This window comes from Arvicanthis niloticus, chromosome 3 (assembly GCF_011762505.2).
Source record: "Arvicanthis niloticus isolate mArvNil1 chromosome 3, mArvNil1.pat.X, whole genome shotgun sequence".
NCBI classification, from domain to species: domain Eukaryota; kingdom Metazoa; phylum Chordata; class Mammalia; order Rodentia; family Muridae; genus Arvicanthis; species Arvicanthis niloticus.
Window position 1 is genome coordinate 50,038,704 of NC_047660.1, and position 23,432 is coordinate 50,062,135.

Genomic DNA, 23,432 nt, shown 5'->3' on the forward strand with positions numbered 1-23,432 from the left:
CCTGGTCAAATGAATGCAGCGCTACGCCTGCGCCCTGAAGACTTGCGGGACTTTTATCGCACTGGCAGCGGCGGTGACGTGATGGCAGAGGAGGAGGGCGTGAAGGAACGACGGAAGCCGAGAGGGACCTGGGGCGGAAGGGGACCCGGGCCAGGCTTGTGTTCGGTTCCTTGGCGGGGCTGGGGTTCCGATGTGGTCCCCGGAGCGGGAGGCCCAGGCCCCGACCGGGGGAGACCCGGCGGGCCTCCTGCCGCCCGAGTGGGAGGAGGATGAGGAGCGCATGTCTTTTCTGTTCTCCGCCTTTAAGAGGAGTCGCGAGGTGAACAGCACCGACTGGGACAGCAAGATGGGCTTCTGGGCTCCGTTGGTGCTGAGCCACAGCCGCCGCCAAGGGGTGGTGCGCCTAAGACTGCGGGACTTACAGGAGGCCTTCCAGCGCAAGGGCAGTGTCCCGCTGGGGCTGGCTACGGTGCTGCAGGACCTGCTGCGGTGAGGACCGAGGCCGAGCGGGCCAGGCGGGGGGCGGCTCCCCAGGGCTGACATCAGACCTGCCCTTTCACAGCCCAGACTCAGCATCCAGGGTTTGTTCAGTGGGTGGAGGAGAAGGAGGACGAAGAGGCTGCTCCACGGATGGATGTCTGAACTCAGAGAGAAAGAGGGGCTGGGGTGGTTGGAGTGACTGAGATAGTCAGAATGGTCCAGAGGAGACCCATCCTTGCAGAGGTGTCAGCGGGACATTTGAACTGGAATCCCGTTATGTAGTTATTTCAACAGGACCTCCAGATTTGAAGTACCTCTACAGCAGATCTCCGAGATGGGTACTTTGAACTAAGAAAGAACAGCTAAGGAGAGAGTACTCGTGGGATTATAGACATTTTGACAAGAGAACTCTGGTACAGGTCGTCCAAGTAGCCTTTCCTGGTCTGTCCAAAACTAAGATTATTTGGACCAGAGAGGAGAGTTTAACTCTGTAGCTGGGGACCTCTGAAAGGGCTTTAGGTGATAAATGTGTATGACGGGTACAGTGTTCAGGTTGTGCTTGAAGAGGTGACATCTAATAGGTGACTGATATTTCATGGTTTCACATACTGTCAAACTCCATTCTCTGGCCTTTTTAATAGTCTAGGGCAAGATAATACAGTTATCCTTATTAAAGATAAACAGAATCTGAGATCAAGTAACCAACCTATTCCAGGTTACACAAGGAGAGTAAGCCCAGGACTGGATCCCTCCTTTGAATTCAAAATCATTTGTATTTTACACTGTATGTATTATGCCCAGCCCAGCCTAGCACCATGTCTTTTTCTGTGAATAAAGAGAAAGCCAAGGGTCTTGTATTTGTTTTAGAATAATGCTTCCTCATTAAATGGTCACCCTTCTTTACTTCTGTTTCCAGTACTTTTCATTGCCTGACTTTGACCTAAGAAACCTTTCTGAAGTTCTCCTCTGAGAAAGTGTGCTGCAGAAAACGTTTTACTTGATGCCCGAGGTGGAAAGCTGTCAAGTCAGCAAGGGACAAAACCAAAATGGGCCTTTTGATATAGGCCAGTCATGGAGCATGTTCAGATCCAGAGACCTTTAACACCTTGACCTCCTCTGGCTCCTGATCCTTGAAACATCCTGGTGCCTGTCCAGATTTGATATCCACACATCTACAGCTTTGCCAAAGGGTCATGCAGTTATGCCCAGATCCTGGCTTTTTTATTTTCTAAACTGTGGCTTGCATAGGATACAGGTGCCACCTCTAAGCCTTAGTTTGACCAATTATCAAATCACAGTGACATTATATAGGTCGATTGTGAAAACCTGAGGATCTTTATACAGCCCTTAACAGTAATTATCCACGGCAGGCATTTAGTAGACTTGTCTGCTGTTGTTACTACCACCAGGATGTTGTTACATCTCACATCCAGCCTAGCTTAGAGATAGCATAAAACCCCCATCTGTGTAGTTTTTGGCCTTCTTCCTCGGGTCTGCATAATGCACAGAGTTTTTCATTTGATCATTTTCAGGCCTGTTGGTAGAAAAAAACCTCCACATAGGCCCAGTGAAGCCTTTTGTGCTTCTGTTGTCTTAGTGGGACACTTGTATTTTTTGAGACCAGACAAATTGGGTGCCATCTGGCCTTCTTTGCCTTCTTAGATCCTCAGTCTTTTTAGTTAACATGCTGGTGATACCATCTATTGTGCAAAGTGGTTAGGAGGCTGAGCACCGAAGTGCAGGTGACAGTGCTGCTAGTAGCTGGTACAGAATAGACAGGTGGTGGTGATGATGATGGTGATGATATAATGCCTCTGGGGGTAAAGGGGTAAGTAGGGACCAGGACAGGCTGTCACATTACATATCTCTACATGCCTTTCTCTCTTTCTGTAGACGAGGCGAGCTTCAGCGAGAGTCAGACTTCATGGCCAGTGTGGACAGCAGCTGGATCTCCTGGGGGGTTGGAGTCTTCCTGCTGAAGCCCCTCAAGTGGACTCTTTCTAACATGCTGGGGGATAACAAAGTTCCAGCAGAGGAGGTGCTGGTGGCTGTGGAGCTGCTAAAGGTGGGTGTGCAGAAGGGAGCTGGGGTGGCATCAGGTGTGACGGGGTCACCACACCGTTTTTAAGAAAATACTGTCTCTTTGCCAAGTAATGGGACTAATGACTGAGTCTTCATGACGTCCTTTGCTCTGAACTCTGTAGGGTTATGTACTCGTTGGGTCATTTTTACATTTCCAGGGTGAGCTTTGTCAGGAATTGTCAGTAACAGACAGCTGGTCACTTCTGGACAGTTAGGGGTATTAATGATTAGCTATAGTTCAGGGTATGCTCTGCTGTCTCTAGTTTACTGGCAAAGAATTCCCAGAGTTTACTATTAAATTAATTAATGTATTTTTTATTGTACTTGGGATTGCACCTAGGACCTTGCGTGCATTGGGCAAGCGCTCTGCTGCTGAGCTCTGGCTCAGCCTGTCTTGCTAAGCTCTGTTTCCTGTGATTACTCTTTTCTCTTCAACTTCCCAGTAGCTTGCTTCTCAGTGACCCTTCTCTTCTGCGTGGATGAGGCCACGGGGCACCATCCCTTCTTTCTCTGCTGCTCAGTCAGCTTCTTCACTTGCTACCTTTTTCTCCTAGCCCAGGCTATGTGCTCACTGTAGGACAAATGTGATCTCAGAGCCTCAAGTGCCCATGAAACAGCTCTCCTGTTCCACACAGCAGTTGGGTGGAATTAATGTAGCTGCTGGGAACCATAGTCACTTTCTAAAGCAATGTAGTCAGTCCAATCCTGTGTCATAGAGAAGCAGGCCTGACAGGCAGGGTTGTGATTCTGTGCTACCTCCTATTACTGAGCAGATACTTCATGTTCTGTTTGGTGACACCTGAGTTCAAATATGTTGGTGAGTCCTGTTTTCTCTTGTTGGGTAAAGAAGAAAAGGGTGTTTATAGGGAGGAGCATATCAGGATCACTGATTTTCCTAAGGCTAGACAAAGAAATCCACCAGAAGGAAGAAAAACAAAATTACCTATGGTTTTGCTATTTAAAACCAAAAGATACAAAGAAATTTCTTTTCTGTTGTCCCTTCCCTGTTTTGGGGCGTGGCCCTTTCCCGCTTCTACATGTGCATACATGTATGTCCAGATCTCCATTGTTACTTTAAATTTTTATTATGTTTACTTATTTATTGGTGGGGGTGGGGTGGGGTGGGACTGTTAATGCAAATGGAGATCAGAGGCCTACTTGTAGGGGTAGTTCTAGTGCAAATGGAGGGCAGTTGACATCGGGCAGGGGTAGTTCTCTCCTTCCACCGTGTGGATCCCAGAGACTGAACTCAGCTCCTCAGGCTTAGCTGTCCAGCCTTGACCTGCTGAGTCATGTCATTGGCTCAGATGATCTCCCCCCAACCCCCAGTACTGAGGACTTTGTGCATGTTAAGCAAACTTTCTGTCATCCTAAGAGCCCAAAGTTGTAACAGCCTTTATACATAGTTAATTCTTCCTCTCCACGGGCTCCCTTGACTTCATCTGGCGGTTGTGATTTCCTTGGGCATCTGCCAGCCTTTTCCTCAGTCATTGTCTTCAGCTGACTTCTCTAAAGTCATTGCTGAAGAACCTTACTTTGAGCTTCCTGTCCCAATTCATTAAAAATGGTGAATTATGCTGATTGGTGGTGGCTCATGCAATCCCGGCACTCAGGAGGCAGAGAGGCAGGTGGTTCTCTAAGTTTTAAGCCAGCCTGGTTTTACAGGGAGAGTTCCAGGACAGCCAGGACTATACAGAGAAACCCTTTCTGAACACAAAAAGGTGAACTATGATTCTAGAATTTAGAATGTGCCTCCTCCCATGTCACCACCCATTCTACCTCCTATGACATTCCTTGTCCCCACTCTAGGGGCCTCCTCTTTTTTTTTTTTTTTTTTTTTAAAGACTCTGCTGTTGTTAACAGAGTTCTCCCATCTACATTCAGTAAAGTGTCTTTCTACACCATCATTGGATCCATGATTTCTCTTTCTGTTTTGTTCACAAAATCTCCAAGCATAGCACCACAGATCCAGAGTTCTTCATTACCTGCATTCTTGATAAGGCCATTGTGGGGATTTTGACTATTCTGATTTCTATGCAGTATTTTCAGTCTTCATCAGTGGGCCTTAGCATTTGACAGGCTAGAATGCACCAAAGCAGAGTGCAGCATCTCCCAGCGTCCAAACTGCCTTTTCCTGTAGCACTGCGGGCATCTCCCACTGTCTTTTCCTTTAGTTCATGTCCCATGTCCACCCCTAGTGCAGCCAACTGTCTGAAAGCCCCGACAGCTGCACATCTGGTTTTGCACTTAGATTCACATGTTGTGAGACCTAAATGCTCAGTGATTTCTTGGATTTTTTTTTCCCAATGAACTTTGTTACCTTCTCATTTCAAAAGTTTGTTAATACTTTTTGGGTCAATGGCCTTTCTAGTTTTCTTTTAATAAAGATTTTGTAGCCGTGCAGTGGTGGCTCACGCCTTTAATCCCAGCACTTGGGAGGCAGAGGCAGGCCTGGTCTACAGAGTGAGTTCCAAGACAGCCAAGGCTATACAGAGAAACCCCTGTCTAAAAACAACAACAACAACAAAAAAGATTTTGTATTTGTGTTTTTGTGTATGTGAGTGCAGATATGCACACCACAGCACACGTGACAGTCAAGAGGCCAACTTCTCAGGAGCCAAGACTCTGCTTTCACTTTGTTTTGAGGTGGTTTCTCTTGTTTTTGCTGCTGTACTTCATACAAACTAGCTTCCAGGGGATCCTGCTGTCTCCACACCCCCATTCTGACGTTGGTTGTAAGATTACAGAGGAGCGATACTGCAAGTCCTGAGGGCAGCTCCTCCTCTTTAAACATGGCGCTGCAGTAGTCATGTCCTAAAGCCTATCTTTCAGTTGTTACTGAAAGCCAGAACTGTGCCTGCTACAACCTGGGGCCCAGCGTCTGGTATGTGTGAAGCCTTTCCATAGCGTTGTCAGTGAGCACGCCCATGAGTCTCTGGTAAGCAGAGGGACAGTAGGCTGGATGCTAGAAAATTTGTTTTCAGTCAGTAGAGCGTGGTTCTGAAACCCACATTTTGACCTCTTGATGTATGACTAGAGTATAGAGAATTTACCTTTGATCAAACCGGATGCTTTCAGCAGTTTCCAGTTTGTGTTCAGCTTTCTTCTCCCTGAACTGTGATGACACCTTTTCTCCCAACCTTTTTTCATTGCATCAAAAATGCTGCTGCCAGTTTGTCTCCATTTGCAGACACTGGCAGCTTGACCAGTTTCTTGAGGATTACCACAGGTTTAGACTTCTTGAGATGTGCAATGACAGTATCAACAGCCAGCATCACATCTCCCGCTTTCCACAGCTTAGCACCTTTGCTGATCTCCACGCATACCTTGGCAGGAGATATGCCGTGCCAGCATGCCAGTGACGGTTGCGTTGGTGGTGCTGGCCCAGCACCGTGGTTTGTCACACACACACACACACACACACACACACACACACACACACGGAGGGGGCAGGCATCTGGGCTAAGGTAGTTCTCATGCTTCCTTCCACCTTGAATCAGTGGGCTCTGTAACAGTCACATTGCCTGTGGTACTTGGGACTCCGGCTGTTCGTCATCACTCTTCTTCCCTCTGGCCCCATTGTGATGGTTTTAGCATTAATGTCTTATAGCTTCAGCATTAAGGCTCAGCAAGTGCACCAGATGTCATATGTCTGGCACAAACCTAAGTGAGATGAAGACCAAGTGTCCCAGATGCTAGTCTTATCTGGGGAAGGACTTCGAGAAGTAGAAGCATTTCTAGGGGTGTGCTACACACAGTGTGGATCAGAGGCATGCGCCACCACTGCCTGGCTCACGTTTTACTTACTAACCTACTGCTCTTTCAGTGTTGTTTTTAATAGTGTTACTTGATGTACAGCTTTTTTTGTTATTGATATGTATATGTAGACTATGTGTGCATGTAGATATGTATCTGTCATGGTGCACTTGTGGAGGTCAGAGGATAACTTTTGAGAGTTGATTCTCTCCTTGCATCTTGTTTTGAGGCAGGATCCTTTTGTTTCTGCCCTACTGTGAACTCCAGGCTGGCTGGTCCATTAACTTGTAGGCAGTTTTCCTGTGCCCACTGGGAGTGCTAGGATTACAGGTGCTTGCTGTCAAATCTGGCTTTTACTTGTGTTCCTGGTAGTTACCGCCCTTGCACTCAACCACTTTAACCTGCTGAGCTGTCTCTCCAAGCACATTAATTTTCTTTGTGTTTACTACTAACTGAAAAACCCTCCATGTTTACTTGTTTATTGTCTATCAGAAGGAATTCCATGAACTTCAGGACCCTGGGAGATGTCTAGTATTAATCAATAAATATTTGTTGAATAAATGAATATATACATGCATGTATACACATCCACTTCATTGATTTTCTAGAAATAAAATTGCTCTATAGCTTGCTTTTCTTTCCACTTTAATACACTGGGAGCATCTTTCTGGGTCCTGTACAGTGTAAACCTGGCTTCTCTTTTTTGACAGCGGTACAGTAATCTGTAGGTGTACATACCACCATTTATTCAGGAGTTCCCACAGTGGACTTTAAGCCGTTACAGTTTCTCTTGCTTTTCCATCTTTGCTAGGTCTGTGCATATGCATCTGTGTAGTTCTGTGTCTTTTGCATTTTTAACAAAAACAATTGTCAAATTAGAGGCCAGTGGAGTAGCTCAGTTGGTTAAGTATGGACCCGGGTTTGAATCCATAGCATCCCCACATAAGAAGCCATGGGCAGAATTTAAAATTCCAGGGCAAGGCAGCAGAGACGGAGGAGTGCTGGGGCTTGACAGCCAGCCAGTCTAGCTGAATTATATACCCATCTTGAAAATGTAAGGTGGCAAGTGATTGCAGAAAATATCTGATGGGTTCCACATGCCCCCCATGTACCTACATACATGTGCACATACATATGAACACATGCAACCACACACACATACAGAATAATTACCTGATCTTTTTTTGTGGTATTGAAACAACTTTCACAGTGTAGTCTAAATTGGTCTCAGATTTGTGGCAATCCTGCCTCAGCCTCTCAAGCACTGGAGTCACAGGTACGAGCCCTGCAACCCCTTTACTTTTCAGGAATTTGTGTTAATTTTACTTTAATCAAGAGTGTTTTAGAAAGCTAATTCCTCACATCATTGTCAGCATTGGATGATACCAACCTTTTAAGTTACTTCCTATCTGTATGTCTAGCATCTCTTTAAAAATATTTTTGTGTTGCTGGAGATGAAACCCTGAGCCTTGGGTTTGCCTGGCAAGCATTCTACCACCGTGTTATGTCCTCATCTGTTTACTTATATTATCTACCATTTACATGGCCCTTTCGAGAACCACCTGTTTCTATCTTTTACCTGTTTTTGTTGTGTATGTCCTCCTGAGCCAGGGTCTCTCACTGAACCTAGAGCTAGTCTGGCATCCAGTCTCTGCCCTGCACAGCACTGGGGTTACAGATGGTCTGCGTAGACTGCTTTCTCTGTGGATGCTAGGAGGTCAAATTCAGGTCCTCAAGCTTAAGCAGCAAATGCTCTTACCCACTGAGCCATCTCCATCCCCAAGGGTAGAAATACTGCTCCCTCCATTTGTTTGTGTGTGCCTGAATCTGTGCATGTGAATGGCATTGCTCATTACAGAACGCACATGGAAGTCAGAGGACAACTTACAGGAGTCACTTCCCCCCACCAAACATATGCTCCTGGATTCTGAACAATGGTGGGCATGCTTGGCAACGGGTGCTTTTTACCTGGTGAGCCGCCTCTTCAATACTTATGATGTCTTTACAGAAGTCATGTTTCTGCTGTAAGAGCTCCCGGCTTTTCCTTTCCAGTACAAATTGCTGGTCCTGCTTACAAATGTATTTTTTGCCACAAGTATAACTAAATATTCCTTCTTTCTCTCTTTGGTACTGGGGATTGAACATGGGGCCTTGTATATGTTAAGCAAGTGTTCTACCAGGGTACTATATGTCTAGCTTCTTTTCTATCCTAATTACTTCGTGCCTATTATTTTTTAATTTAAATTTCAGTTCTTGAATATTTGTATATGTGGTGAGGGAAAGCCCTGTCTTCCCTAGCCAGCCAGTCAGTTTGCTCCATCCCTTTTAATGATGCTGTGCACGGAGTCTTGTGTGTGGCTCTTACACTGCTTTTAGCCATTGTTGCTAAATGGCTAAAGAATGGTGGGCCCTTCTGGGAGGGGAGATTGGACTAGAGGGAACTGTAGGCTCTGTCTTGCTGGACTCTTGTGTGCTGTCTTGAACGTGGTTGGCCACTTGCTTCCTTTCCCTGGTTTTGTTCACAGTGAATTGTGTGTTCTCTTTGGTTCCCCCAAGCTGTCCTATGGTTCTCTGTGGGTCAGCTCACTGTTTCAACATTGGTCTTCCTTGAGCTTGCCACTATCCCGTGAATCTCCTTGTGTTCTCTCACTCACACTTGTGGTTTTGATGCCCTCTGTATGCTGGGGACCTGAGGACTCTCCTTAAGCTCCTATATTCTTCTTTGACCTTTAGGCTTGCACATCTGATTGTGTTTGTTTAGATGTCCCAAACCAACTTGTCCAAAGTGGAATGTTGGTATTTGAGACAGGCGTCTCCTGCAGTCTTATATACGAGTCACCCCAGCTATAGGCAAGCCCCCTTTCACCTCAGTCCTTGTTCACACACTATGGGTGGCTACTTTTGTCCTCTAAGTTTTGCTGGGATCTACTCCATCTCTCTGTTTTCCTAAATGTTGTCCTCTTCAGAGTCTTAGTGATGCCTCTTCTTGCTAAACGGTCTCCCTGCCTCTAATCCTAATGCTTCATCCCATCCTTTGTAACTGTTTGCTCTCTGACAGTCTAGGCATGGCTTCTTGATGACTGCCTGTCCTCTACAGAATAAAGAACGGGAAGCATGATATTCGTTTTATACAGTATTGACATGCTTGTCTTCTCCCTGCCTTCCCCTCTGGGAACACACAAACACACACACACACACACACACACACACACACACACCATGTGAGCTCACACTTCTTTTTAAAATTTTTTTATTGGATATTTTATTTATTTACAATACAGATATCATCCCCTTTTGCCATTTCCCCTCCCTAGAACCCCCTATCCCATCCCCTGAGCTCACACTTCTGTGCCAGGGCCTGCTGTTCTTATACACTTCCTCCACCTCTTTCACTTAGGAGTGGCTCACCCTTCAACATTGTGATCCATGCATGGCCTTTGATTTCTGTTTAAGAACCCTCTGAATTCCCATGTTGAAGGGAGAGTGACGCTGTTCTTTAGCACTTCTGTTTCTTGGTCTTCTCACTAGTGCAGCCTGCCTATCACATGGTTTTCCTCTCAACTATTTATACAGCCATAATAACGTGCACATCTGCAGTGTCTCATGAATAGAGACACAGGACGGAAAGGGGGTTTAGCATCATCTTTTCAGTTTGTGTTCAAGAAGTTGAGGATCTGAGAGAGTGGCAGGTGCAGGGTCATGGGCTAAGCTGGAAGTGAGCTTTGGCTTGAGATCATGGCAGGTTCCACTCTGCCCTCTGTCTTATTCCTCCTGTAAGGAGCCTCAGGCCCAGCAGACACGGCTATATGCAGCCCTAGGTGGACAAGCACAAGTGGAGCTACCACCATTTTGTGCATCTGATTCCATGCAGCCACCGCTTTCTCCCAAAATTAAAGTACACAGATCCCCTCTCTCTCTCTCTCTCTCTCTCTCTCTCTCTCTCTCTCTCTCTCTCTCTCTCTCTCTCTCTCTCTCTCTGTCTCTGTCTCTGTCTCTGTCTCTCTCTGTCTCTCTCTGTCTCTCTCTGTGTTGTGAACACTGTGGTTTGCCTGTAGGGTCAGAGGACAGTCTGTGTGAGTCAGTTCTCCCCCTCCACCACGTAATTCCCAATTATCAGAAGTGGGGCAAGTGCCCTCACCTGCTCAGTCATCTCACTGGCCCCACCTTAGTTTTTGAGGCAGTCTTTGAGTCTGGAGCTCGCTGTTTGGCAAGGCTGGCTAGCCAATTAGCTCTAGGTAACTGCCTGTCTTGGCCACACCAGTGCTGGGTTACAGATATGTGCTATGGCAGTGCCTGGCTTTTACCTGAGTCCTGGGCATTCAAACTCAAGTCTTCTTGTGCCAGCAGGCACTTTACAAACTGACCCATCTTCCTTGGTCACTTTGTAAGCTGCCACTTTGGATAGGTCAGTACTCTGCAGGTCTTAACGTTGTGGGCTTATGGCTCTGAAGTTCAGGGTCCAAGCCTGTGCTTCCTATAGTGGCAACCAGAGCTTTGAATCTCTGCCTTCCCTGCAGGAAAAAGCTGAGGAAGTGTATCGCCTGTACCAGAACTCGCCCCTCTCCTCCCACCCTGTGGTGGCTCTGTCAGAGCTGAGTGCTCTGTGTGCCAACTCCTGCCCGGATGAGAGGACCTTCTACCTCGTGCTGCTGCAGCTGCAGAAGGAGAAGAGAGTCACTGTCTTGGAGCAGAATGGAGAGAAGGTATGCATGGCTGTCTGTGAGTGCATGCCTGTGCATGTGTGTGTTTTTCATGGACTCACAGTGACTTGGTCTGCACTCATATACCCAGGCCTGGTTGTGGATTTCTCAGCTTGTGTGATAGGGACAGCAGTAATTTGTCCCTGTCCCCCAGATTGTGAAGTTTGCCAGGGGACCACATGCCAAGGTGTCTCCTGTCAACGACGTGGATGTTGGGGTCTACCAGCTGATGCAGAGTGAACAGCTCCTCTCTCGAAAGGTTGAGTCTTTATCCCAAGAGTCTGAGAGGTAATCTCCTTCCCTGCCTGGCTGACGTGGACCCCCAGTGTGAGTGAATCTTTAAAAAAAAAAAAAAAAAAAAAAAAACAAGCCAACACAAAAACCCCACTACCCTCCAGGAGTATATCTGCATTTGCACAATGCCTAGTGTGCCCGAAGCCATGGATTTGCCCTCAGCATTAAAAAAAAAAAAAAAAAAAAAAAAAAAAAGTTACATATTAGTTATACAATTACTAGGTACTCCATACAGAGAAACTCGAAAAACAGAAAGTAAAGGAGGAAATTGGTGATTACAACTGTTAACATCTTATTCATGTTCTTCTGAAGCCTGGTGTTCTACAGTGAGGAGATGGTAAGGTGGCTCTGTGCCATCGCAGGGCCTGTTAAGGATCTCTTGCATTTTCCTTTGGGTTCTTCTACAGGGAATTAGGTGGAGCCACACATACTTCCCTTTGTGGTAGACAACCACGCTGAATTAGAATTCTTCACTCCATCTCTCAAAGAAGCACAGGAGTGTTGGCAGGCTCAGAGCTGTGGCCAAGGTCTTCGGTGTATAGGGATCGATCCCATGTCTTTAGTAAGAAGATGTGTGTGTAGTTCTCTCACCTTCAGGATTGGTCACTTCGCCTTGCCACGTGTAGATGCTGAAGCCTCTGTTGAGGCTTGCTTGCTTCTAGAGACTGCCATCAGTAGTTGGCTAGTCACTATGGCTGGGGGTTTGGAGGATTGTTGACCTTCAGGTCCGAAACCCTTTCATTAAGTGCTCTTAAACATTCATTGAGACCCTGCCACAGCCCAGATCTCTTCTGTTCTTCATTCCACAGGTGCAAAGAAGAAGCCCGCCGGGCATGCCGAGCCGGAAAGAAGCAGCTGGTAGGTTCTCTTCTGCAGCCTTGGAGTGGCATCCCCAACTGTCAAGGACAGGGGCCTCGGTTCAGAGAATATCCTGACTGGGGTTCAGGCAGCAGCATCCACAGGTGGCTCAGGCACCACAGATTACTTTACAGAGAGAGGGTCTGGAATGTTCTTGTGGTTATGGTCTGAATTGGGCTGTCCTGCTTCTGCTCTGTGGCCTGCAGTGTCCCACCCCGATCTGTTTCCATACCCGCCAGGCACTGAGGTCTCTCAAGGCCAAGCAGAGGACAGAGAAACGCATTGAGGCCCTGCACGCCAAGCTGGACACTGTTCAAGGCATCCTGGATCGCATCTATGCCTCCCAGACAGACCAGATGGTAGCCACGCCCCTCCGTGCCCTCTGGTCCCAGTCTCCCACACTGCATCTCCTTCCCTTGTGGCCTGCTGTTTCAGGGAGTCCTGGGTTCTTCCAGGGTGTGGCTGGGTTCTCTTTCTTGTTGGGAAGTCTAACATCTGGGGGTGTAAGGTGAATTGACCTTGGGTGGCCAATGCCTGAAGCCAACTTTGGAGATGAAGCAAGGTTTTATTTTGACAAATGCTGCACAGATAATTTGGTCTTCTCTTTAGGTCTTTAATGCCTACCAAGCTGGTGTGGGAGCCTTGAAACTCTCCATGAAGGATGTCACAGTAGAGAAGGCGGAGAGCCTTGTGGATCAGATCCAGGAGGTACAGGGGCCTGGGAGGGTCCATGAGAAAAGAGTCATAGAGAACATGGTTGACTTACTTCAAGCCTCTTTTTCAAACTTCACTCAGCCCTGTACCTGAAAGGAGCCATTCATTGACTCTCAGATCTCTGTAATCCTGAACATTTCCCCTAAAGGCTTTGAGCTGCCCAGAGCCACCATTCCCTTCAGAGCTTTGTTTGTGTCTTACAGCTGTGTGACACACAGGATGAAGTTTCTCAGACTCTGGCTGGCGGGGTAACCAATGGTTTAGGTGAGTTGACAAAGAGACTTCCCTCCTTTCTGAGATACCTCTCAGTTCCTGGGCCGGGACAGATCATGAATTTAGCCCCTCTGTGGGACTCACCTGCATGGGTGGGAATTAGTGTTCTCTAACAGCTGTTCTGATGGCCCTCTGTACTCCATCTCCATACTGACAAAGCTTCTGACTAGCAGTCCTCTCTCAGGGCAAAGGGAAGGCAGGGCCAGGTTACTGGGGTCAGCGGGCCACACCCATCTTACAGCCCATCTCTGCCTATATAGAGAGAGTATCTGCCTTTGCCTCATGACACAGTGACTGCTGACCTGCAGAGGTGCTGCTGGGCTGTGAAAGCCAAGCTGTCCTAGGCACATAGGTTTATCTCTTTCCTGGGGTTAACGTGCCATCTCTCTCCCAGATTTTGACAGTGAGGAACTGGAGAAGGAGTTGGATATCCTCCTTCAGGACACCACCAAAGAACCTTTGGACGTGGTTGAAAACCCCCATGAGACGCTTTATACCAACAGTGTGCCTAAGCCTAGGATCTTGGATGCTGAACTTGAAGCTGAACTTGAGAAACTGTCCTTATCAGAAGGAGGTACAGAGCTGTTTCCCATATCCTAGACATGTGACTCTGGCTGACAGAGGAGCCAGGCATAGAACCTACAGGTTTTATCCCAAGAACTCAGATTGCCTGCATCCTAAAACCCTGCAAGGGAGAGGTGGTTCTGTACATGGAGAAGCAGATGTTCAAGCTTTGGGATGCTTTAGTTGTAGGACTTCCTGTTGAACATTATTATTTCTTCTTGCAGGTTTGGTCCCAAGCAGTAAATCTCCAAAAAGGCAATTGGAGCCAACTCTCTAAAGCCATTGCAGGAACTCAAGTGAAGGACCCTCATGTATCAGAGAGGCAGCCTTGCGCGTGTACATAGTTATTTAATGAGAAACACTGAATTGTTGGAAGAGGAGGGAAGAACCACTTGGATGTATCTGGATGCTGCCGCTCATGCCAGGACAGATACAGCTTCTGGAAGCCATGCTATGGAGGTGTGCTCCCAGTGATGTCATGGACCTACCTTCTCGTCTTTATAGTGCCACAATTTATACAGTTCTGTGTTTGACCCGTCGTCTTCATAGCCTGCAGTTCTTGCCATTGGCTCCGTTAGGTTTGTCTTCACCCACCAGCTTCATTCCAGCCAGTGAAGGTGAAAGGTTTGCAGCTTTGCCCATCTAAGCCAGCCCTCTCTTCCACCCGAGGTCTTTAAACTGCTCCTCTATCCTGTGCTTTATCGGGAATGGGAGTCAAACAAGTTTTTTCCAGAGAGGCCCAACAGCTGAGTGTCTGGAGAAACTGTCCACAAGACGTTTCTCTACATGCTTCATCACAGTCTCTGGGTATTTGTGGCTCTGAATAGTTCAGGATCATGGCAGTTTCCGGTGTGGCTTATGTGATGCAGGGCCACACTGCTTCCATCTTGAGCAGAAGCAGATCTGCTGATGGGGAGGGGGAAAGGGTTAATCTGTCTTTTGAACTTGAGCAGGAGAAACAAGTAAACTGAAGGCCCCAGGGTGTGAAAGAATCTGGGTTCTTGCTTTGGCCCCATTATAAATGATGTGTTTTCTGGAGCAAGCCAAATGGCATCACATTACCTGTTTCTTGAGCCTGCACTCAACTGGCAGGCTCCCTGTTAGGATCTGGAAAGTGTCTTATCGTATATCCAGCACTCAGGGCAGGGGCCTGGTTGTGCCAGGATGTGCAATAGGAGGAGGTGGCTCTGGCCTGCTGCATCTGCTGTGTGCTGCCTTGAGCCTGATCTGCCCTGCACCTGCCTCCTGCAGGCACATCTGCTTCCATGAACTGCAGGACAGGCAAAAGTAGATCTGAATGCTCTGGTGGCATCATGGAGAAGAAACATGACAGCCATACTGCCAGTCTGCTGCCCAGGGACGGTGACTGCCTGGACCTCTTTGCACTGCCTCTCCTGCTTGAGGTGACACGAGTAGAGGGGAGAACTTTGCCTCAGGCCAGGAACACAAATCACTGTTCAACCCGTCTCTCCCACTTAGCTTTGGCAAATGGAAATACTGGGGGTGAAGAAAAACAATCACTATTTTTTCTTTTTTAATCTGGTAAATAATTAAAAGAGAAAAACACCAGGCTTTGTTGTCTATTCTTTAGCTGGTGTCAATTTTTTCTTCTCATTTACTTGTTTGTTTATTTTAGCCAGGGTCTTATGTAGCTGAAACTGGCCTTGAATTCTTGATCCTCTGGCTTCCACTTAAGTGCTAAGATAGCAGCTGTATAGCACTGTACACAGCAGGTTGTGTCATTGTATCAATGTCTTAGTCCTTCTCATTTCCTGAAGTCCATGTATCCACACTTGGCATCTTTTCTATCCAGGGCCTCTGAAAACTATGGAGTAACAGGAGTAGCCTGGGCTGCAGGGAATCCTGCTGAGTGAGCTCTCCCTCCAGCCCTGGACTGGGCTGTACTGTTGTCTTCCGGGTTCTATACTCCAACCTAAGAGTGACCCTGCTCCTGTGATAGCTCCATCCTGTAGCTTAGCACCAATGATTTCTCTGCCTGCTCTGCATGCTGTCTTCTGTGCCTGTGGAGGAAGGAGGCTTTGAGGCTAAGAGCAGTCAGCAGGCCAGGTCTGCTACACTGAGTCTGCAGCTCCAGAGGACAAGCATGTGAACCAGCCAGAAAAAGGTGTAAGGAACATTAGCTAAGAAGCCTCAGGAACAGTTCTGTACTATTTAAGATGAAAAGCAGCCTCAGGAGAACCTACAGCCCCAGAGTCGGTCTGAAAGGCTGCCACTGATTGCCAAGGGATGCAGAGAGAGGGTGGAGCGCTGATGAAAGTGTCAGATGACTTCTTGAAGGGCCTAGGTTTGGTGAGCCCCTTGCCTGGTTTTGCATTGCTTTGTCTCTTGCTGTCTGAGCTACTGAGCAGTCTTCACCTAGCACCTGCCGACAAGCACCAAGGCATGATTTAGCTTCATTGCTTCATTAAGAACCTATGTGCGCTGCTGGCCCCCTCCTCATTTCCTCCTCTGCCCTGCTCCTGAGCTGTGGCATCTACCCACCCTGTGCCACAGAGACGATTTCCAATATCCGATGGACTTAGTTCTTAATCCCATTGGACTTAACAAGGCCTGCCAGGCTTTTGTCTCCTTCCTGGACTGTAGTAGAAATAGACAACTTCAGTGACAAGTTGTCCCATTGCAGGGTCATGTCCTACTTGGAGAGGAACCTCAGGCCTTGCCTCCCCCCCTCTCCACCCAACACCCCCCCCCCCCCCCGCAGTGGGGTGAAACTAGAACAAGACGAGAGGGCAAAGAGGCTGACTTTGGCTGTGTGACACTGGCCAATTAGTCTTTGTGCTTTAGCTTCTTACACACACACACACACACACACACACAAACACACACACTGTGTGTGTGTGAGTGGGTATGTATACATGCATGCAGGTGCCCACTGAGGCCAGAGACATTTGATCTCTTGAAGCCGGAGTTAAAGGGAGTTGTGAGCTGCCTGACATGGGTGCTGGTAACTGAACTCAGGTCTTCTTCATGAGCAGTACCCGCTTTCAACTGCTTGACACCACCCTACTAACATTGTGTCAAGAATAAAGGAGCTGAATTAGCAGTACAGAGTGCCAGGAAAATAGTTCTGTTTGAGTTCACACAGTCCATGGCTGGCCTCAAATCCACTGCCTTGTCCTCCTAAATGTTGGGATTACAGGCAAGTAATAAATACCACACAATGTTTACTCTGGTCCTTTAAGAAGGTCTAGAACTCAGGCTAGGCAGGGGCTATGGTCTCCTAGGAACTGAGAGATGACAACAACAACAAACCATCTGTGATTCTGATGATACCTACAGAAGGCAGACAGGTAGAGCAGGGAATGGTGAATTTGGCGTTGGCTTCTCCCTCTGGCCCCTGTGGCTTTCCCACTTTTACCCTTTCTCTACACCCTTCCCAATTCCTGCTGTTGTGTTTTGAATAGGTTCATATTTGTACACTTGTTGCCCAACTGACAGTATTGGTTTGACAGACTGTGTAACCTATAGGACATAGAGTCTTCCGGGAGGAAATGAGACATTAGGGGTGGGCCTTGTGGTTTTATCATCCAGTTCCACTTCCTGTTTTCTGTCTGCTCGCCTACAATGACTGGCTTCCCATGCTTATACTGCTCTGCTTTCCCTGCCATGATGGATGTATACTGTCTTAGGGTTGTACTGCTGTGAACAGACACCATGACCAAAGCAACTCTTATAAGGACAATATTTTATGGAGGTGGCTTACAGTCCATTATCAAGGCGGGAACATGGCAGTGTCCAGGCAGGCATGGTGCAGGAGGAGCTGAGAGTTCTACATCTTAATCTGAAGTCTGCTAGCAGAATACTGACTTCCAGGCAGCTAGGCTGAGGGTCTTAAAGCCCACACTCACAGTGATACACCTTTTTCAACAAGGCCACACCTAATAGTGCCACTCCCTGGGCCGAGCATATTCAAACCATCACATTCCACTCCCCGCCCCCCCATAGCCTTGTTCAAACTTAGGAGTCTATGGGAACCATACCTAAACATAATGCAAAATACATTTAGTCCAACTTCAAAAGTCCCCACAGTCTATAGCAGTTTCAACATGTTAAAAGTTCAAAATTCAACGTCTCTTCTGACATTTATCCAATCACTTAACTGTAATTCGCAAAGGAAGACAGGAAACCAGCTGGGCAAACTCCAAACTCTGCATCTTCATGACTGATGTCAAAGTGGTCTTCAGATTTCCAATTTCTTTTTCATACCTTCTTAAAGTTGTTTGATTGCAACAAATTTCTTTCTACTTCACTGGTTCCACTCCCTGTTAGCAGCTTTCCTTAGCAGATAGCCCAGGGCTCTGGCATCTTAAACATCTTGGGGGTCTCCAAGGCAACTTCAATGTTACAGCTTCTTGTTCCAATGTCTGGGATCCACACATGATCTAGGTTCCTCCAAAGGGCTGGCATCACTTCTCCAGCTCTGCCCTCTGTAGCACTCTAAGCTCGGGTTGATCCACCCCACTGCTGCTGCTGTTCTTGGTGATCATCCATAGTACTGGATATCTCCAATATGCCAGGGTCTTCTGCAATGAGGCTTCACTAATAGCCTCTCATAGGCTCTCTTCATGGTGCCAAGCCTCAACTCCTTTACATGACTCCGTCAGTCTTGGGCCATCAACTGCAACAGAGGCTGCACTTTTTACCAATGGCCTTCCATGGCCTCTCTCACATTGCCGAGCCTCAGCTGCTCTTCATGATTCCTTCATGCCTTCAAAACCAGTACCACCTGGGTGACTCTTACACATTATCAAGTATAGCTGCAGCACGAAGTACAACCTTGGCTATCTCTGGAACACAGCTTCTTTGTGCTCTCAGAAAACACTTCCCAGAAGATTTCACCTCAGTGATGCTGGTCTCTTCTTAATCACCACTAATTTCTTAGCTCCAGCTAACCAGCATCAATTGTCCCAGTAGTCCCTTCTATTCTGGACTCTAAAGCCAGAGCCACGTGGCCAAAGCTGCTGAGTTCTGCTGCTTGCTGGAGCTGGAACATGGCTCCCTTGTTCTATTACATTACCACCAGCTTCCTGTTTTCCAGCTGATTCACTGCCTGAGCTTGGCTGTCCTGAAACTTGCCCTGTAGACTGACTGTGAACTCAGAGATCTGCATGCCTGTCTCCTAAACACTGGGATTAAGGTCCACCAAGCCTGGAAGTTTTTCTTCACCTAGCTAGAACTTGCTCTGTTCTACGCTGGCCTTGAATTCAGAGATCTGCTTGTCTTTGCCTCCGGTGATTAAAAGTTTATACTACCATGCCTGGATGTAAATTTAGCTGGATGGGATCTTGCCCCAAGGTCACTACTCCCTTAATTCAATTTAATATCCTTGAACCCAGGATTTAGCTCCATTTCACTTCCTGGTGCCCCTTTAATACTCAAAACATATGTTTTGTATTTTTCCTTTCTCAGCTTGCTCCTTTTCATTAAAATGCTCACCATAAGAGTGAACTTTAGTAACCACAGAACAGAATTTATACTAGGCTGTTTTGAGACTTCCTTTCTAAGTCTTTTCACCTTAGCCTCAGGCTGACTTTTCATACAAGGGGAAACAGTAGCCACATTCCCCAAAATACCACAAAACAGTCTCTAGGCCACTGAAATTCTTCTCCACTGAAAACTCTTAGGCCAGGTCTATATAGTTCGAATCACTCACTGCAACAAAGTCTTCCATATTCCTTCTAGGATAGCCCATTAAGCCCCACTTACACCATCCCAGTGCTTTCCAAATCCAAAGTCCCCAAATCCATATTCTTTCAAACAAAAGCATGGTCAGGCCTATCACAGCAATACCCCAGTCTGTGGTACCAACTTCTTAGGGTTTTATTGCTGTGAACAGACACCATGACCAAGGCAAGTCTTATAAAGGACATTTATTTGGGGCTGGCTTACAGGTTCAGAGGTTCAGTTCATTATCCCAAGGTGGGAACATGGCAACACCCAGGCAGGCATGGTGTAGGAGGAGCTGAGAGTTCTACATCTTCATCTGAAGTCTGCTAGCAGAATACTGACTTCCAGGCATTTAGGCTGAAGGTTTTAAAGTCCACACCCACAGTGACACACCTGCTTCAACAAGGCCACACCTACTCCAAAAGGGCTACACCTTTCAATAGTGCCACTCCTTGGGCCAAGTATATACAAACCATAACACAAACCCTTTCTCTCTAAAGTTCTCCTTGCTAAGTGCACAGAGGCACTTGATCAGAGCAAACAGAAAATAATAAATAATATGCTTTGTCACCACCACCACCATTTCTGGGAAACATCTCTTGCTTACAAGTATTTCATAATTGATTTCCTTAGATTTAAGGGTTAAAAAGTATTTTGCAATGAATATGGATTTTTAAAATAGATTTTAAAATATGCTCGTGTATGTGTGTATGTCTGTGCCTCAGTCCACAGGCAGAGTTCCAAAGACAGTTTGGGATAGTCAGTTCTTTTCTTTTGTGGTGTGGGTCCCAGTGATCAAACTCTGGCTGTCAGACTCAGCAGCAAGCACCTTCACTTACTAAGTCATCTCTTGAGACTTCAATCATAATTTAGTTTTATCCACATGCACATACAGATACAAGTGCATGCACGTGCGCGCACACATACACACACGCACACCATATACAACTACACTATACAAATACCACAAATCTCCTTGCATAAACAGGTACATACACATACAAATTTGATTTCATAAAAAATTTCAATTTTGTTGTTCTCTCTCTCTCTCTCTCTCTCTCTCTCTCTCTCTCTCTCTCTCTCTCTGTGTGTGTGTGTGTGTGTGTGTGTGTGTACAGGCCTGTGAAGAACAAAGTTCAAACAAGTTTTTCTTCACTCATTCCACCTTGGTTTTTGTTTGTTTTGTTTCTGATTTATTTGTTTTTATTTTATGTTCATTGGTATTCTGCCTGCTTGTATGTGTATGTGAGGGTGTCAGATCCCCTGGGTGTTTGTGAGCTGACATGTTGGTACTGGGAACAGACCCTTTGGAAGAGTAGCCCATGCGCTGGCCTGTTGAACCATCTCTCCAGCCCTTCCACCTTATTTTTTCAGACAAGGTCTATCACTGAACTTAGCTCACTGATTCAGGGAGCCTGTCCACCTAGTGAGAGCCAAATATCTTATTGTCTTCACCCCACCCTCCCACTGCTAGGATTACAGACTTGCTTACCTTATTATGTGGGCTCTGGGAGTTCAGGCTTATGTTCTTGTGCTTATCCAGTAAGTAATTTACCAAATGAACTGTCTCTTTAGCCCCTCCCTCCTTTTTATAAAGCCTCTAAGATTCTGTCATGGAACTGATGATCAAAGATTCTTTGTATATCAAAGTCAGACACCAATCTTAAACACCTGCAGGTAGTGGGTGGTGGTGGCACACACCTTTAAGGCAAAGGCCAGCCTGGTCTACATGGTGAGTTCAGTATAGCCAGGACTACACAGAGAAACCCTGTCTCCAAAAAGCCAAAAAACGAATAAAGCAAATAAATGAACAAGCTCCAGCATGTGTCAAGTGTGGTGGGACAAGTCTTCAGGAAGCAGAGGCAAGCAGATCTGTGCATGTTTGAGACCAGCTTGCTCTACATCGTGTGTACCAGGCCAGTCAGGACTACACAGTGAGACTCCACCTCAAACAACACAAAGCAACAAAAGCATGTTCTTCCTGAGTTGAAGGGATAGAGCATTTTTAAGGCATAGCACTAAGTCAGGAGTACATCCACCACGACGGCCATCATTACATTCTTATCAATAAATAAAGAAAAAAGTGGAAGTGGCTAATAGTTTATGAAAGAAAAGGAAGTGGAGACTAGTCAGCTCTATGTCCTCAACTGGGCTATTAGAGGAAAAAACTGCAGTTATTTGTGGGTTTTACTAAAAGGCTTGAGATGTGAGCGCTACATGACAGGTTGCAGATGTCTCCAAGCTCCAGCGCTTTGTCCCTTTCACCTTAGGCCAAGCAGGAGTGCTCCTTCTGTTCCTATGTGGCTGCAGCTTTGAGACAACACCACAGTTTATAGAGTTTTCTGCCGTTAACCTTTTTCGTTCCCTTAAAATTATACCGACATTATTCCATTATGTTCTGGCATATTAATTGCTAGAGAAATGTACAAGGCACTCAATCCCTCCTCCCTTGGCTTCTATATAATTAAATATAAATATATTACATATGAGTTTACAACCTTAAAAAGTTATCATATATATATGCGCACATGTGTGGTGCAGGTGCCTAGGAAGACAAGAGATCCCCTGGAACTGGAATTACAGGAAGTTGTGCACAGCATAATGTGGGTCCTGAACTCAGGTCCTCTGCAAGTGTTGTATGTGCACTGAACCATATCTCCAATACTAAAGCTTTTTTTTTTTTTTTTTTTTTGTATCGTCAGCATTAGCCATTTGTTTACTTTTTTTCTGGAACATCACTTTAATCTGTAGATTCATGTTTTCTTTTTTAATACTTTCTTAGGTATACTAATTATCAATTTATGGATTTCTGGTGTAAAGGTCTGTATTTGTAGTGTGTGTGTATTCCTACCTATGGGTGTGCTTGCAGATATAGGTATGCACATTCAGGGCAAGCATGTGGTCAGAGAATAACCTCAAGAGGCCATCCTCAGGCACCTTCCAGTTTTATGATTTGTTTGAGACAGAGTCTCCCATTGGCCTGGCACTTTGCCACTTGGGCCAACTGGTCAGTGAGCTTCCAGGGATCCTCCTGTGAGCTAAATCGTTGACAGTATTTTAATTTTTATTATTTTTAAATTTATAGTGGGTTTATTATAACCCCACTGTAATCTGAGGACTATGTGCAATTGTTGACTAACTTGTTTTTCTTTTCCTTTCTTTCTTTGTTACTTTCTTTCTTTGTTGTTGTTGTTATATGAGCTTCCACTGTATGTTTTGTGAGCCTTCTGTTTGGTGCTTTCAGTTTTAGAACTTCTGTCTTTGTAGTGATTTGACCCTTTTACCATGATGTATAATTCCTCAGTGTTACATGGTAAGGTCCTAGACCTTATTCCTGCCTTCTCTTTCCCTGACCCTCACTCCAGCAGGGAGCCAGGGAGCTGAGTCCAACCCCATGTAGCTTGGATCAATCCTTAATCTTTCTTTTTTTTTTTTTTTTTTTTTTTTTTTTTTTTTTTTTTTTTTGACAGGGTTTCTCTGTGTAGCCCGGGCTGTCCTGGAACTCACTCTGTAGACCAGGCTGGCCTCGAACTCAGAAATCTGCCTGCCTCTGCCTCCCAAGTGCTGGGATTAAAGGCGTGCGCCACCACTGCCTGGCGCAATAAGTGTTCTTAACAGCTCAGCTAATTTCCCAGCTCCATAAAAAAAGGCTTATTTACTTGTTTGTATGTGCCCAAATTTGTGCCCACATGCTGGTGTCACTGGGACCTGAAACCGGAGAGCAGTTTCCTTTCTTAATTCCTAAGCCATCTTTCCAGCTCCAGCCTCCCTCTCCTCCCTCTTTGTTCCTCCATTAGGTACCCGGTCAAGGGAATCTAAAATTAGAAATATATAATACCATCACAATCTAGCATGTAGTAGCTGTTCACATGTGTGTCTGTTGAACTTAATTGGTTCCAGAAGACAAAAGAAATAACTGACTTCAGAATTAGAACCACTTTTGACTTGTGTAACTCTAGACAAGTCATAGCACCTTTTTGGGTCTCCATTTTCCCAAGAGAATAATCACTTAGTTGCTTTTTT

The 23,432-nt window shown here is 46.2% G+C and overlaps 2 protein-coding genes across 3 annotated transcripts in view; both read left to right on the top strand.

The window, feature by feature from the left end:
* The first annotated feature begins 85 nt into the window (after window positions 1–85).
* Chmp7 (charged multivesicular body protein 7) lies at window positions 86–15,290 on the top strand. Of its 2 annotated transcripts, XM_034497513.2 has the most exons (10): window positions 86–489; window positions 2,374–2,545; window positions 10,836–11,021; window positions 11,173–11,306; window positions 12,122–12,170; window positions 12,410–12,529; window positions 12,780–12,878; window positions 13,088–13,148; window positions 13,552–13,731; window positions 13,946–15,290. In XM_034497513.2, the coding sequence occupies exons 1-10, from the start codon at window positions 191–193 to the stop codon at window positions 13,996–13,998; spliced, it is 1,353 nt and encodes a 450-aa protein (XP_034353404.1). In that variant the 5' UTR covers window positions 86–190; the 3' UTR covers window positions 13,999–15,290. The 2 variants fall into 2 exon arrangements, with proteins under 2 accessions (XP_034353404.1, XP_076786908.1); XM_076930793.1 differs by lacking the exon at window positions 13,088–13,148 and having other exon boundaries at window positions 102–489.
* Window positions 15,035–23,432, top strand: part of R3hcc1 (R3H domain and coiled-coil containing 1) — a 16,303-nt gene continuing 7,905 nt past the window's right edge. The window contains exon 1 of the mRNA XM_034498333.1: window positions 15,035–15,124. Coding sequence (XP_034354224.1) covers window positions 15,035–15,124 — 90 coding nt within the window. The remainder of the gene's footprint in view (window positions 15,125–23,432) is intronic.